Here is a 15,984-nt window from a genome sequence, read left to right on the forward strand (position 1 = left end):
TTCATTCTCACAAAGTGTCTAGGAACACGTGCTAGAGCTGGCTCTTCACGAAGAGCCCGCTTACCTTCTCTCTCCTCTTCTCCTTCCTCCAACTAAGCAGAAATATACTAGTTTATTCCTTATAGCCCGCCGACTCAGCTCTATTGTACTTGCTCTTAGTAGCTCTCTAGCTGCCAGCCTTTTCAACTTCATGGTCGTAGCTAGGCCGAACGTCCTAACTTTATGGAGTTGAAAGTAGAAGCTGGCTGCTCACATGAAGACGTGATGTTTCAAAAATAATTCAGGAACAAGTCCGAAAAAAAGGGGTGCACAAAGGGTAATTAGAAATTTCCAGAAACAATTCGAACTCGATGGATACACATGTACTTGAATAGAGTACAGTAGGAATGGTTACATATGTACCCAAACATTTAAATTATTGTGTTGTGAAAAATAAAATCATTGCACTATAATAATATAAGATGAGTTGTACGTCCCTACCCAGATCCAGATGGCCCGGTAAGCGATGCTTTCCCAAGAGAAACGGCAACTTGTGACCATTCTCCTGGTAACGTGGCGTGCAGCGTGACATACAAGAGCCCGACGACGCTGATGGCCATGACCAACACAATGAACAAGATGATGGGTCTCTTCCCCCACTTCCCCATGATGCCAAGTGCAAATGGGTAGAGGAGCACGAGGATCCCCATGTTGAACACCATCCCGAGAAGCACATGTCGCGCCTCATCTGTGAAGAAGCCCCATGTCGCCGCCTTGCCTATTGCTGCCCCAACAGCCGCGACATTGACAATGATGACTGCGGCGGTTGGGATCAGCAGCGGCACCCACCGCACTGTGTAGAGATCGGCGAACTTGTCGTTGGAGCAGGCCTCCGTTTGCTTGGATGTGAGCCTGAAGTATATCCCTTTCCCCGTGACGAGCTTTAGCAACATGTAGAGCACCGCTGTTGGGTACACACCCGTCGCCCCAATCATGTAGAACTGCTCGTTGCGGAACCAGTCTAGCAACGTGATTCCCGACCATCTCACCTCGAACATGCCGATCAAGTGCACCATCGCTATGACGGCGACGAGGTACGCCATGTATGTGTCGAACGGCCTCTGGATGTAGAGCTGCTCGGAGAAGAGCCACATGACCGGGAAGAAGTTGTAGGACAAGATGAACACCGTGACGATCGGGTACGTCGACATGTTGAGGTAGGCGATGCGCTGCAGAGGGTGGAGCCGGCGGCTTGCGATGAGGGCGTTGCTGTGGGAGAAGAACACCTCGAGGGACCCGCCCGACCACCGAAGCACCTGGTAGAGGCGCTCGGTGAGGTTGATCGGAGCCGTTCCACGAAACGCTGCCGGCTCCATGGAGCAGTACATGGAACGCCACCCTTGTCGGTGAATGCGGAATCCTGTCACCACGTCCTCTGTGGCGATGTTGTACACCCACCCGGCATCTCTCCCCCATGAGCTCCCGTCCTCGTAAGCGCACGTCATCAAGGTAGCTAGGTCCTTGCTGAGGCGCTCATCGACTAGCACCGGGGCGATAGATCTATCTTGGATCGCGGCATCTGGCACCGTGTTGATGAACGACGTCGAGTAACCGAACTCACCAGTCTTACGCACAAGTTTAGTGTTCTCTGCTCTATAGCGTGGCGGCTCGATGCCATAGAGTGCGACACGACGGAACATGGTGCCGGTGCCGAGGTAGGTAGGCCCTTGGAGGCCATTGAGCGCAAGCATGGTGCCGTCGAAGAAGACACGGTTGTGGTTGGCGTAGCGATCAGTTGGGTCGACGTCATCAAACCGTTGCGGGAACTGGACGAATGCCGTGTTCTGACCATCACGAGGGTCGAGCATGAAGCACATAGGGGCACGGAGAGCTTGCGAGTTGTTGATGTAGTGGTCGCAGTCAAAGTTGATGACGAAGGGTGTGTTGGAGAGCAACGCGGAGACACGGAGCATCACGTTCATGGCGCCTGCCTTCTTCTGGTTGTCATAACCAGGGCGCTTCTCTCGGGAAATGTAGACGAGCATGGGAAGTCTCGTGTCAATGTTGCTGAAGTCAAATGGGTTGTCGGTGCTCACCGGTGATCCAAGCTGTGGTTTACAGCTTGGATGGTCTAGTAGGACCTGTCAAAAGAGCAAATGAACTTAAGAAATTTGCCAACTCACAGTAAACTGAATATCTACTTTATACACCGACAACGCATTACTCAAAATATTTTTTGAAGATATTCATTTCATGAAGAGGGGGAATTTTTACCTGAACAATTCCAGCATGTTGTCCTCTTCGGTGGTTCTCGGCTTGCTCAACCCATGTACCCGGCCATTGTGTCCCATCAGCCATCCAAGTGGCACTTACACCACCTTTGTTCTTGGAGTTGTAGGCATCAGATCGTTGGCGAATGGTGGTAGATAGGGAGTCTATTCTCACCTTGAACTCCTCGTATTCTCTGCGCACACGCCTACGATCCCTCATGAACTCTCCTGCCATACCCCCAGCGTACGAGTGTGTCTTGATTCCAAAATAGCTCTCGGGGGACCTTGGCTCGACGCAATGCTTTCGGCAAAACGGGACCCACAATGCAGCAAAACTGGCAACATGGACCATCGCCTCGTAGTGCACCAATGTGCCACCATCGTCCGAGAGGTAGCATGCGTAATTGTCGACCGGGTAGTCGGCAGCGAGGATGGAGAGGATGGTGTTTGCGGTGTATAGGACGGGCTCATCCACGGGATCGACTGTGGTGACGAAGACGTCAATCCCTGGAAGGGTGGCATCGTCGTGCCGGTCTGCGAGGGCGGCGAGGTCCGGAACACGCTTGATGGGGTTGAGCTTGGGGAGCTGGTTGAGGAGCCATGAGAAGCCGAACCAGGCGTCAGCAGTCATAGACGCGGTCCAGAGCCACACACCGTCGTGATTCTTGTGCTCCACACGCCACTTGAAGAAGACGATGACGGCGACCAAGCGCACGAGCATCAAGAACCTGTTATTACGAAATGATAATATTATTCACAAGTGTAGGATTGTGAAATCCTTCATATAGAATCATAGTCCTCCATTCGTCCTGTACATTGCTAGTGAGCGTTGGTTTCGCAAAGCTTTTTAAATGTTGACCAAATTCATGTGCTTCCTCTCATCCAAACTAAGTGTCGTGCTGAACTAAAACCATGACACTTATTTTGAATCAGATGGAATAAAAGATTATCTATCTTAAATATATAATGTATGGTATATACCATACAAAAATATATTTCATGATGAATTTTGATATTGACTTTGTATTCTAGACATTGATAACTGTTTCTACAAACTTGCTCAAAGTATGACCTTTAAAAAAACAATCAAACGCGCACTATGTTTATTACGGGACAGAGGTATAGTAGTAGTGTGAAAACCAGAATGGGGAATGATCATCGACCTGTAAGGGTGCAAGATGCTTCCCTTGACCTTCATGGTCCGGAACAGCATAGGCCGGTTGCCGTCGCCGGACATGACCCCTTCGTCCGCGGCAACCCACACGTCGTCCTTGGCGCCAAGGCCCCGTTTGGCCACAGGGGAGTCCGCCATGACAGAGACGGCAACGGCATCGCCATCCGGGACGTCGACGCGGAGGGCGTTGGATCTGCGAGTGACTGCCGCATCCATCGTGTAAGCCAAGGTGGCCGATGTTGGTGTACGCACGCACACGCCCCTATGCCGGTATGTTCGTGTCTTGGGGATGTGTGTCCGTTGGGGGGTTATATACCGCGTGGGCAGCCTCTTCCTCAAGGTCAAATGCTAGTGCTACTGCTAGCTCCTCGTCGTCGTTGTCGTCCTCATTGCTATGATAAACCATCGGCCGCCACTTCCGCAGTTCGGCGTGGTCAACTGCGGCAAGGAAAGCATCGTATTCTGAGGTCTGGCCGATCAAATACAACCGGCCGGCGGAAGCTCACCTGCTACTACATAAGGAAAAGTATATTTCATGTCGACATCAATCGTTAGAAAGGCGTGTATGCTTGCACTAGCATATCAAGTTAAGATGTGGCGAAAAGGGCGTAGGGAAAGGTACGGGAGAACATAGTGTTCTCAACGTGTGTGCGCTCTGAATCAGCCGGCGACAGGTCTATGGATGCTCTACCACTGGGCATGCCCGCTTTACTTTCCTCGATCATTACTTGTTCGCTTTGCTCGACTCACATATTATTTTTGAGATTGTTTGAGGGAGCCTCTGCGCTCTTGCCTCTTCCCGCTTTCCTTTTTTCTTCTCTCGTGTGGATAGTCAAGTTGGCCAGTACTGTCTTGTGTGGGCTGTTGTGACTGTTTTAGCCCGGTTTTTCATATATTAATTGTCAACTCTCCTCTTCTTTCTAATGAATCGAGATCCCCCCGAGCCGACTTAAAAAAGGGCAATGCTTCTCCCACACCCCCACTTTCCAGTGACAAAGGGTCTGGAAATTGTAGAAGCCCACATGATGCCTTTCCAAAATGGGGATCCAGAACCTGGATTAGTGTAGTATTTAATAGTATCTAGCAATATTTTCCAATCACTGGGTCAACCGTCAAAATACCTTTTACTCTACGAGGCAAGGAGAGTCAAATTAAAATCCCTAAGTTTTGGTAATCCCATACCTCCGAAAGATTTCTTCCTGGACACAAGCCCCAAGTTAGCCGGATGTATTTATGCTCATCTCCAAGATTAACCCCAAAAATGAGGCATCTGGGAGGTAATAACACTGATAGTCCATTTGAAATATTTCGTCATAGACATAAGATAGGCGGGAATACTAGCAATACAAGTACCAAGCAAAATCAGCTTACCCCTATAAGATAGGATTTTACCCAGCCAACCAGAGATGTTCTTAATAATTCCATCAACCACAGGCTGAATATGTTCCCTCCTAAGCTTTTTATAGTGCAAAGGCACGCCCAGGTATTTCAAAGAAAATCACCAATTTTGCAGCAACAAATCTAAGCTAAAGAGTTAGCCAAATGCTCTTTCACATTAATAGATGTAAATCACTTTTATGAAAGTGAATTTTATACCAAAAAGTTTCCCAAAGCAAGACAGGATCCACTTAAGATTCCTAGCATGATCTAGAGAATTATTCAAGAATAGAACGGTATCATCTGCATATTGGAGACTCACTACACCCCCATGAATAACATTAGGTATTAAACCATCAATTAAATTGTGTTAACAGCTTAACATCTTAGAAAAGCAATCAACAACGAAGTTAAAAGGTATAGGGGAGAGGGGATCACCTTGTGTTATTCCTTTGACCCAATTAAATTGAGGTCCATTAGTATCACTAGCACATATGCCCGTGCGTTGCAACAGGGAAAATTGATGTTTTGAGCAAGCATAATGTCTCACAACACCGGATTCACTATGAAGAACATGCTGCAACAAAGCATCCTTCTACAAAATGAACATAGAAAAATACGTTGCAATATAGCCGTGTTCATATTTTCTTTGCCGGGCATAATCTCCCACCGATTCCATCTAAGTATAATCCTTTTTAATGGCATTTAAGTATAATCCTTTCATTAATTACCATGACGTCCTCACTCGTTTTAGTCGAGAATCAAATCCTTCCTTTTCTAATTTAGTAGCCCCAACACATTGAAGCCTGCAGATCCTTCCTTTTAATTATCCTACCTTTTTACCTCAAATCTTTCATGTAGAATTTATTAAGACAACAATTTTTCTTTTAGTTATTCCACCGGTTTACCCATAATTCTTTCTTTAATTAGCCACATCCGTTTAAATAATCTATTTAAGCCCACAATCCTTCCTTTATTAGCTCATTCGCTTAATTAGCTCGCTTAAACATGATGACTGCCACTCGTATATTTAGAGCGAGTTGGGATTAGTAAATGTGAAAGGTGCATAGGTCGTTGGTTGTTACATCGAAGAGTTAGACATGAGTGTTGGGTTTCGTAGTAATTTCAAAAATTTTCCTACGCACACGCAAGATCATGTGATGCATAGCAACGAGGGGAGAGTATTGTCTACGTACCCAATGTAGACCGACTGCGGAAGCGTTAGCACAACGCGGTTGATGTAGTCGTACGTCTTCACGGCCCGACCGATCAAGCACCGAAACTACGGCACCTCCGAGTTCTAGCACACGTTCAGCTCGATGACGTCCCTCGAACTCCGATCCAGCCGAGTGTCGAGGGAGAGTTCCGTCAGCACGACGGCGTGGTGACGATCTTGATGTTCTACCGTCGCAGGGCTTCGCCTAAGCACCGCTACGATATTATCGAGGTGGACTATGGTGGAGGGGGGCACCGCACACGGCTAAGAGATCCAAGGGATCAATTGTTGTGTCTTTGGTGCTAGCCCTGCCCCTCTATTTATATGTTGAGCCCCGGGGTCAAAACTTGGAGCAAAAGCCTCCTCAAAGTCGGTTTTTCCCGAAAGGCAAGAGTCCCACTCGGACTCCAGGACCAAACGCCACAATCCTTGGCGTCTGGCCCAGACGCCATGGGCCTCGGCGTCTGGCCCAGGGCCAGACGCCAGGGTCTCCGGCGTTTGGCCCCCTGGACTCCGCAAAACTCCTTTTGCACCGATCTAAAGCCTCATGGGCTTGACCCCTTTGCCTAACCATATCATCCAATATATGAATCTTTACGTCTCGACCATTTCGAGACTCCTCGTCATGTCCCCAATCTCATCCGGGACTCCGAACTCGTTCGGTACATCAAAACATGTAAACTCATAATATAACTGTCATCGTAACCTTAAGCGTGTGGACCCTACGGGTTCGAGAACAATGTAGACATGACCGAGACACGTCTCCGGTCAATAACCAATAGCGGGACCTGGATGCCCATATTGGCTCCTACACATTCTACGAAGATCTTTATCGGTCAGACCGCATAACAACATACGTTGTTCCCTTTGTCATCGGTATGTTACTTGCCCGAGATTCGATCGCCGGTATCCAATACCTAGTTCAATCTCGTTACCGGCAAGTCTCTTTAATCGTTCCGTAATACATCATCTCACAACTAACATATTAGTTGTAATGCTTGCAAGGCTTATGTGATGTGTATTACCGAGAGGGCCCAGAGATACCTCTCCGACAATCGGAGTGACAAATCCTAATCTCGAAATACGCCAACCCAACATCGACCATTGGAGACACCTGTAGTACTCCTTTATAATCACCCAGTTACGTTGTTACGTTTGGTAGTACCCAAAGTGTTCCTCCGGTAAACGGGAGTTGCATAATCTCATAGTCATAGGAACATGTATAAGTTATGAAGAAAGCAATAGCAACATACTAAACGATCGGGTGCTAAGCTAATGGAATGGGTCATGTCAATCAGATCATTCTACTAATGATGTGACCTCGTTAATCAAATAACAACTCATTGTTCATGGTTAGGAAACATAACCATCTTTGATTAACGAGCTAGTCAAGTAGAGGCATACTAGTGACACTTTGTTTGTCTATATATTCACACATGTATTATATTTCCGGTAAATACAATTCTAGCATGAATAATAAACATTTATCATGATTATAAGGAAATAAATAATAACTTTATTATTGCCTCTAGGGCATATTTCCTTCAGTCTCCCACTTGCACTAGAGTCAATAATCTAGTTCACATCGTCATGTGATTTAACACCAATATTCATATCTGTATATGATTAACACCCATAGTTCACATCATCATGTGACCAACACCCAAAGGGTTTACTAGAGTCAATAATCTAGTTCACATCTCTATGTGATTAACATCCAAAGAGTACTAAGGTGTGATCATGTTTTGCTCGTGAGAGAAGCTTAGTCAACGGGTTTGTTACATTCAGAGCCGTATGTATTTTGCAAATATTCTATGTCTACAATGCTCTGTACGGAGCTACTCTAGCTAATCGCTCCCACTTTCAATATGTATCCAGATTGAGACTTAGAGTCATCTGGATCAGTGTAAAAATTTGCACTGATGTAACTTTTACAACAAACTCTTTTATCACCTCCATAATCGAGAAACATCTCCTTAGTCCTTACTAAGGATATTCTTGACCAATGTCCAGTGATCTACTCCTAGATCACTATTGTACTCCCTTGCCAAATACAGAGCAAGGTATACAATAGGTCTGGTACAAAGCATAGCATACTTTATAGAACCTATGACTGAGGCATAGGGAATGACTTTTCATTCTCTTTCTATTTTCTGTTGTGGTCGGGATTTGAGTCTTACTCAATTTCATACCTTTGCAACACAGGCAAGAACTCTTTTTTTAACTGTTCCATTTTGAACTATTTCAAAATCTTGCCAAGGTATGTACTCATTGAAAATCTTTATCAAGCGTCTTGATCTATCTCAATAGATCTTGATGCTCAATATATAAGTAGCTTTTTACTGAGGTCTTTTCTTTTTAAAGAACTCCTTTAAAACACTCCTTTATGCTTTGCAGAAAAATTCTACATCATTTCTGATCAACAATATGTCACTCACATATACTAATCAGAAAGGCTGTAGTGCTCCCACTCACTTTATTGTAAATACAGGCTTCATCGTAAGTCCATATAAAACTATATGCTTTGATCAACTTATCAAAGCGTATATTCCAACTCCGAGATGCTTGCACCAGTCCATAGATGGATCGCTGGAGCTTGCACATTTTGTTAGCACCTTTAGGATTGACAAAACCTTCTGGTTGCATCATATACAACTCTTCTTTAATAAATCCATTAAGGAATGCAGTTTTGACATCCATTTGCCAGATTTCATAAAATGTGGCAATTGCTAACATGATTCAGATAGACTTAAGCATCGATACGAGTGAGAAAACCTCATCGTATTCAACACCTTGAACTTGTTGAAAAACTTTTGCAACAAGTCGAGCTTGGTAGATAGTAACACTACTATCAGTGTCCGTCTTTCTCTTGAAGATCCATTTATTTAACATGGCTTTGCTGATCATCGAGCAAGTCAATCAAAGTCCATACTTTGTTGTCATACATGGATCATATCTCAGATTTTATGGCTTCAAGCCACTTTGCGGAATCTGGGCTCATCATCGCTTCTTCATAGTTCGTAGGTTTCATCATGATCTAGTAGCATGACTTTCAGAACAGGATTACCGTACCACTCTGGCGCGGATCTTACTCTGGTTGATCTACGAGGTTCAGTAGTATCTTGTTCTGAAGTTTCAGGATCATCATCATTAGCTTCCTCACTAACTGGTGTAGGTGTCACAAAAATAGTTTTCTGTGATGTACTACTTTCCAATAAGGGAGCAGGTACAGTTACCTCGTCAAGTTCTACTTTCCTCCCACTCACTTCTTTCAAGAGAAACCCCTTCTCCAGAAAGTTTCTGAATTTAGCAAAAAAAGTCTTGCCTTCGGATCTGTGGTAGAAGGTGTATCCAATAGTTTCCTCTGGATATCCTATGAAGACGCACTTCTCCGATTTGAGTTTGAGCTTATCAGGATAAATTTTTTTCATATAAGCATTGCAACCCCAAACTTTAAGAAACGACAGCTTAGGTTTCTTGCCAAACCATAGTTCATATGGTGTTGCCTCAACGGATTTAGATGGTGCCCTATTTAATGTGAATGTAGCTGTCTTTAATGCATAACCCCAAAACGATAGTGGTAGATCCGTAGGAGACATCATAGATTGCACTATATATCTAATAAAGTACGGTTATGACGTTCGGACACACCATTATGCTGTGGTGTTCCATGTGGCATGAGTTTGTGAAACTATTCCACATTGTTTTAATTGAAGACCAAACTCGTAACTCAAATATTTGTCTCCGCGATCAGATCGTAGAAACTTTATTTTCTTGTCACGATGATTTTCCACTTCACTCTGAAATTCTTTGAACTGTTCAAATGTTTCAAACTTATGTTTCATCAAGTAGATATCCCCATATCTGCTCAAATCATCTGTGAAGGTCAGAAAATAATGATACCTGCTGCAAGCTTTAATATTCACCGGACCACATACATCAGTATGTATGATCTCCAACAAATCTGTTGCTTGCTTCATTGTTCCGAAGAACGGCGTTTTAGTCATCTTGCCCAAAAGGCATGGTTCGCAAGCATCAAGTGATTCATAATCAAGTGATTCCAAAATCCCATCAGCATGGAGTTTCTTCATGCGCTTTACACCAATATGACCTAAACGGCAGTGCTACAAATAAGTTGCACTATCATTATTAACTTTGCATCTTTTGGTTTCAATATTATGATTATGTGTATCACTATGATCGAGATCCAACGAACTATTTTCATTGGGTGTGTAACCATATAAGGTTTTATTCATGTAAACAGAACAACAATTTATTCTCTTACTTAAATGAATAACCGTATTACAATAAACATGATAAAATCATATTCATGCTCAACGCAAACACCAAATAACACTTATTCAGGTTCAACACTAATCCCGAAAGTATAGGGAGTGTGCGATGATGATCATATCAATCTTGGAACCACTTCCAACACACATCGTCACTTCACCCTTAACTAGTCTCTGTTTATTCTGCAACTCCCGTTTCGAGTTACTAATCTTAGCAACTGAACTAGTATCAAATACTGAGGGGTTGCCATAAACACTAGTAAAGTACACATCAATAACATGTATATAAAATATACTTATGTTCACTTTGCCATCCTTCTTATCTGCCAATCACTTGGGGTAGTTCCGCTTCCAGTGACCAGTCCCTTTGCAGTAGAAACACTTAGTCTCAGGCTTAGGACCAGACTTGGGCTTCTTCACTTGAGCAGCAACTTGCTTGCCATTCTATTTGAAGTTCCCCTTCTTCCCTCTGCCCTTTTCTTGAAACTAGTGGTCTTGTCTACCATCAACACTTGATGTTTTTCTCGATTTCTACCTTCGTCAATTTCTGCATTACGAAGAGCTTGGGAATTGTTTCCGTTATCCCTTGCATATCATAGTTCATCACGAAGTTCTACTAACTTGGTGATGGTGACTAGAGAATTCTGTCAATCACTATCTTATCTGGAAGATTAACTCCCACTTGATTCAAGTGATTGTTGTACTCAGACAATCTGGGCACATGCTCACTAGTTGAGCGATTCTCCTCCATCTTTTAGCTATAGAACTTGTTGGAGACTACATATCTCTCAACTCGGGTATTTTGCTTGAAATATTAACTTCAACTCCTGGAACATCTCATATGCTCCATGACGTTCAAAACGTCTTTGAAGTCCCGATTCTAAGCCGTTAAGCATGGTGCACTTAAACTATCAAGTAGTCATCATATTGAGCTAGCTAAACGTTCATAACGTTTGCATCTGCTCCTGCAATAGGTCTGTCACCTAGCGGTGCATCAAGGACATAATTCTTCTGTGCAGCAATGAGGATAAACCTCAGATCACGGATCCAATCCGCATCATTGCTACTAACTTTTTCAACACAATTTTTCTCTAGGAACATATCAAAATAAACACAGGGAAGCAACAACGCGAGCTATTGATCTACTACATAATTTGCAAAATACTATCAGGACTAAGTTCATGATAAATTAAAGTTCAATTAATCATATTACTTAAAGAACTCCCACTTAGATAGACATCCCTCTAATCCTCTAAGTGATCACGTGATCCAAATCAACTAAACCATGTCCGATCATCACGTGAGATGGAGTAGTTTCAATGGTGAACATCACTATGTTGATCATATCTACTATATGATTCACGCTCGACCTTTCGGTCTCCGTGTTCCGAGGCCATATCTGTATATGCTAGGCTCGTCAAGTATAACCTGAGTATTCTGCGTGCGCAACTGTTTTGCACCCGTTGTATTTGAACGTAGAGCCTATCACACCCGATCATCACGTGGTGTCTCAGCACGAAGAACTTTCGCAAGGGTGCATACTCAGGGAAAACACTTCTTGATAATTTAGTGAGAGATCATCTTATAATGCTACCGTCAATCAAAGCAAGATAAGATGCATAAAAAGATAAACATCACATGCAATCAATATAAGTGATATGATATGGCCATCATCATCTTGTGCTTGTGATCTCCATCTCCGAAGCACCGTCATGATCACCATCGTCACCGGCGCGACACCTTGATCTCCATCGTAGCATCGTTGTCGTCTCGCCAATCTTATGCTTCCACGACTATCACTACCGTTTAGTAATAAAGTAAAGCATTACATCGCGATTGCATTGCATACAATAAAGCGACAACCATGTGGCTCCTGCCAGTTGCCGATAACTTGGTAACAAAACATGATCATCTCATCCAATAAAATTCAGCATCATGCCTTGACCATATCACATCACAACATGCCCTGCAAAAACAAGTTAGACGTCCTCTACTTTGTTGTTGCATGTTTTACGTGGCTGCTACGGGCTTAAGTAAGAACCAATCTCACCTACGCATCAAAACCACAACGATAGTTTGTCAAATAGACTCCGTTTTAACCTTCTCAAGGACCGGGCGTAGCCATACTCGGTTCAACTAAAGTTGGAGAGACAGTCGCCCGCAAGCCATCTATGTGCAAAGCACGTCGAGGGAACCGGTCTCGCGTAAGCGTACGCGTAAGGTTGGTCCGGGTCGTCTCGTCCAACAATACCGCCGAACCAAAGTATGACATGCTGGTAGGCAGTATGACTTGTATCGTCCACAACTCACTTGTGTTCTACTCGTGCATATAACATCAACATAAATAACCTAGGCTCGGATGCCACTGTTGGGTTTCGTAGTAATTTCAAAAAAATTCCTACGCACACGCAAGATCATGTGATGCATAGCAACGAGGGGAGAGTATTGTCTACGTACCCAATGTAGACTGACTGCGGAAGCGTTAGCACAACGCGGTTGATGTAGTCGTACGTCTTCACGGCCCGACCGATCAAGCACCGAAACTACGACACCTCCGAGTTCTAGCACACGTTCAGCTCGATGACGTCCCTCGAACTCCGATCCAGCCGAGTGTCGAGGGAGAGTTCCGTCAGCACGACGGCGTGGTGACGATCTTGATGTTCTACCGTCGCAGGGCTTCGCCTAAGCACCGCTACGATATTATCGAGGTGGACTATGGTGGAGGGGGGCACCGCACACGGCTAAGAGATCCAAGGGATCAATTGTTGTGTCTTTGGTGCTAACCCTGCCCCTCTATTTATATGTTGAGCCCCGGGGTCGAAAGTTGGAGCAAAAGCCTCCTCAAAGTCGGTTTTTCCCGAAAGGCAAGAGTCCCACTCGGACTCCAGGACCAAACGCCACAATCCTTGGCGTCTGGCCCAGACGCCATGGGCCTCGGCGTCTGGCCCAGGGCCAGACGCCAGGGTCTCCGGCGTTTGGCCCCCTGGACTCCGCAAAACTCCTTTTGCACCGATCTAAAGCCTCATGGGCTTGACCCCTTTGCCTAACCATATCATCCAATATATGAATCTTTACGTCTCGACCATTTCGAGACTCCTCGTCATGTCCCCAATCTCATCCGGGACTCCGAACTCGTTCGGTACATCAAAACATGTAAACTCATAATATAATTGTCATCGTAACCTTAAGCGTGCGGACCCTACGGGTTCGAGAACAATGTAGACATGACCGAGACACGTCTCCGGTCAATAACCAATAGCGGGACCTGGATGCCCATATTGGCTCCTACACATTCTACGAAGATCTTTATCGGTCAGACCGCATAACAACATACGTTGTTCCCTTTGTCATCGGTATGTTACTTGCCCGAGATTCGATCGCCGGTATCCAATACCTAGTTCAATCTCGTTACCGGCAAGTCTCTTTACTCGTTCCGTAATACATCATCTCACAACTAACATATTAGTTGTAATGCTTGCAAGGCTTATGTGATGTGTATTACCGAGAGGGCCCAGAGATACCTCTCCGACAATCGGAGTGACAAATCCTAATCTCGAAATACGCCAACCCAACATCGACCATTGGAGACACCTGTAGTACTCCTTTATAATCACCCAGTTACGTTGTGACGTTTGGTAGTACCCAAAGTGTTCCTCCGGTAAACGGGAGTTGCATAATCTCATAGTCATAGGAACATGTATAAGTTATGAAGAAAGCAATAGCAACATACTAAACGATTGGGTGCTAAGCTAATGGAATGGGTCATGTCAATCAGATCATTCTACTAATGATGTGACCTCGTTAATCAAATAACAACTCATTGTTCATGGTTAGGAAACATAACCATCTTTGATTAACGAGCTAGTCAAGTAGAGGCATACTAGTGACACTTTGTTTGTATATATATTCACACATGTATTATGTTTCCGGTAAATACAATTCTAGCATGAATAATAAACATTTATCATGATTATAAGGAAATAAATAATAACTTTATTATTGCCTCTAGGGCATATTTCCTTCAATGAGGTCATGTGTTCAATTCTCACAATGTTGATTTATTTTGACCCAATTATTTTTCGTGAAAGCCCATAAAAGGCCCATCAACATACAAGTACCTAGGCCAGATTGCTTAGCGTGTGTAAACCAAAGGAAAAGGACTAAACCAAACCAAGAATACCTATTTCCTTTAATAGTAGGTATAGATATAGATATAGATATAAATTGGGTAGATTGGTTGTAAGGGAGCGATGTTGGACTTTTTAATATTAGAATCAATCTTGAATTCTATGAATAACCCAAGCTAGCTCATTTGGCTGAGCCTTTATGTGCTGGTCGTTAAGTGCTGGTTTCGACTCGTCTCACCCGCATGTATTTTTTTGCTTCAACTGGGATAGATGGGCGAGATTTATTGGGCCGCATAGCACATTCTGGCTCGACGACGGTCGAAATTAATGTGATATAGGGAACACTTATCTTTTGAGGAAAAAAATAAACATTGTTGGGTCATAACGTGAGTTGTGGGCCAGGCATGATTGTTGGGCCATAACGCGATCCGAAGACCATGTATGGGTGGACGATCAACGCGAAGAAAGGAAAAAAAATTGTGAAACGTGATCGGGATTGTTCATTAGCGAGAGAACCCTGAATTGTCAATGTTGCTCTAGCCCGGCTGGTTGTTCCCCAAGGGATAAAAAGTGGAGGTTGTGGGTTCAATCTTTAACAGGAGCAATACTTTTTACATTCAAATTGTTTCTTTATATCAAATAAAAAGGTAGATAAATGTCATCCATCAATCTCTATGATTAACACAAAATCAACGGATATAAAGAGGTGACGTATGGAGAACTATGAAAGCTTTCGTCCTTTATTATTAGGTAAAGATTAATTAAGTATGACACAAAAAGGGGCTCTAAGATAATGTGCCACAAATCCACCTCATCCACTTATCCCCAAAAGCTCTAAAAGAGAGTATTTCCATAAGGAAATCCCATCTCACTTTGTCATGGACCTTCTCATAATCAAGTTTCAAAACCAGGCAACTAGAGCCAGTTCTACAGATCTCATGAATCACCTTAGCATCAGTCTGAGCTTAAGATAAGAACAATGGAGCACCTTGCTCTCACCTTTTCTCAACTCTACCAACATTCTGTAAATTCCACGTCCTCAAAATGCGTACATCTACTTTATTTTCATGTTCACCTTTGAGATTGCTATATCTACCCATCTGATGTAAAGATTGTATATGTAGCTCGCATCTTTTGCCCCTTCTTCCATGACGCATGCTAGCTACATTCATAAAGGGCTACTCAGTTCTTCATTTTTTTCCGTGATTGTATTGTGTATGCTACTCAGGTATTTAAGGATGTGATCATGCAATTTTAATAAATTCTTGTGATGTCACCAGAGATTACCTATTTTCTAATTCAATGTTGAATGGTAAAATTTTGTAGTGTATTCAAGGTTTGATTCTTATTATCAATAGAAATACATCAAAAAAAGAAGCCAATGGAGCTAGCATATTCCCATTACTTGATATACCTAGACAAGATTGCTCTGTGAGGTTGGCTGTGAAAATAATCGTTCTTTGCTTTGATGAGCAACGATAATGGCTCTCACCACTGAAGTACTTGCTGAAAGTATGATTTGGTACAATACAATCATGGGTTTACCATG

General features: G+C 43.7%; 1 protein-coding gene across 1 annotated transcript; it reads right to left on the reverse strand.

Moving 5' to 3' along the window:
- Positions 1–476: 476 nt before the first annotated feature.
- Positions 477–3,639, reverse strand: LOC119369010 (mixed-linked glucan synthase 2-like). The gene is made up of 3 exons (XM_037634089.1): positions 3,413–3,639; positions 2,254–2,977; positions 477–2,120 (listed from the first exon to the last, which is right to left on the reverse strand). The coding sequence occupies exons 1-3, from the start codon at positions 3,637–3,639 to the stop codon at positions 477–479; spliced, it is 2,595 nt and encodes an 864-aa protein (XP_037489986.1).
- Positions 3,640–15,984: the final 12,345 nt, after the last annotated feature.

The sequence above is a fragment of the Triticum dicoccoides genome, chromosome 2B (genome assembly GCF_002162155.2).
Source record: "Triticum dicoccoides isolate Atlit2015 ecotype Zavitan chromosome 2B, WEW_v2.0, whole genome shotgun sequence".
NCBI lineage: Eukaryota > Viridiplantae > Streptophyta > Magnoliopsida > Poales > Poaceae > Triticum > Triticum dicoccoides.

What these genes read in the sequence shown, in the direction of transcription:
- LOC119369010 (XM_037634089.1), bottom strand. Translation starts at nt 3,639, where the DNA reads ATGGATGCGGCAGTCACTCGCAGATCCAACGCCCTCCGCGTCGACGTC. An exon ending in AGCATCTTGCACCCTTACAG is followed by an intron (nt 2,978 to 3,412) that starts GTCGATGATCAT and finishes TCGTAATAACAG; the next exon opens with GTTCTTGATGCTCGTGCGCT. An exon ending in AACATGCTGGAATTGTTCAG is followed by an intron (nt 2,121 to 2,253) that starts GTAAAAATTCCC and finishes CTCTTTTGACAG; the next exon opens with GTCCTACTAGACCATCCAAG.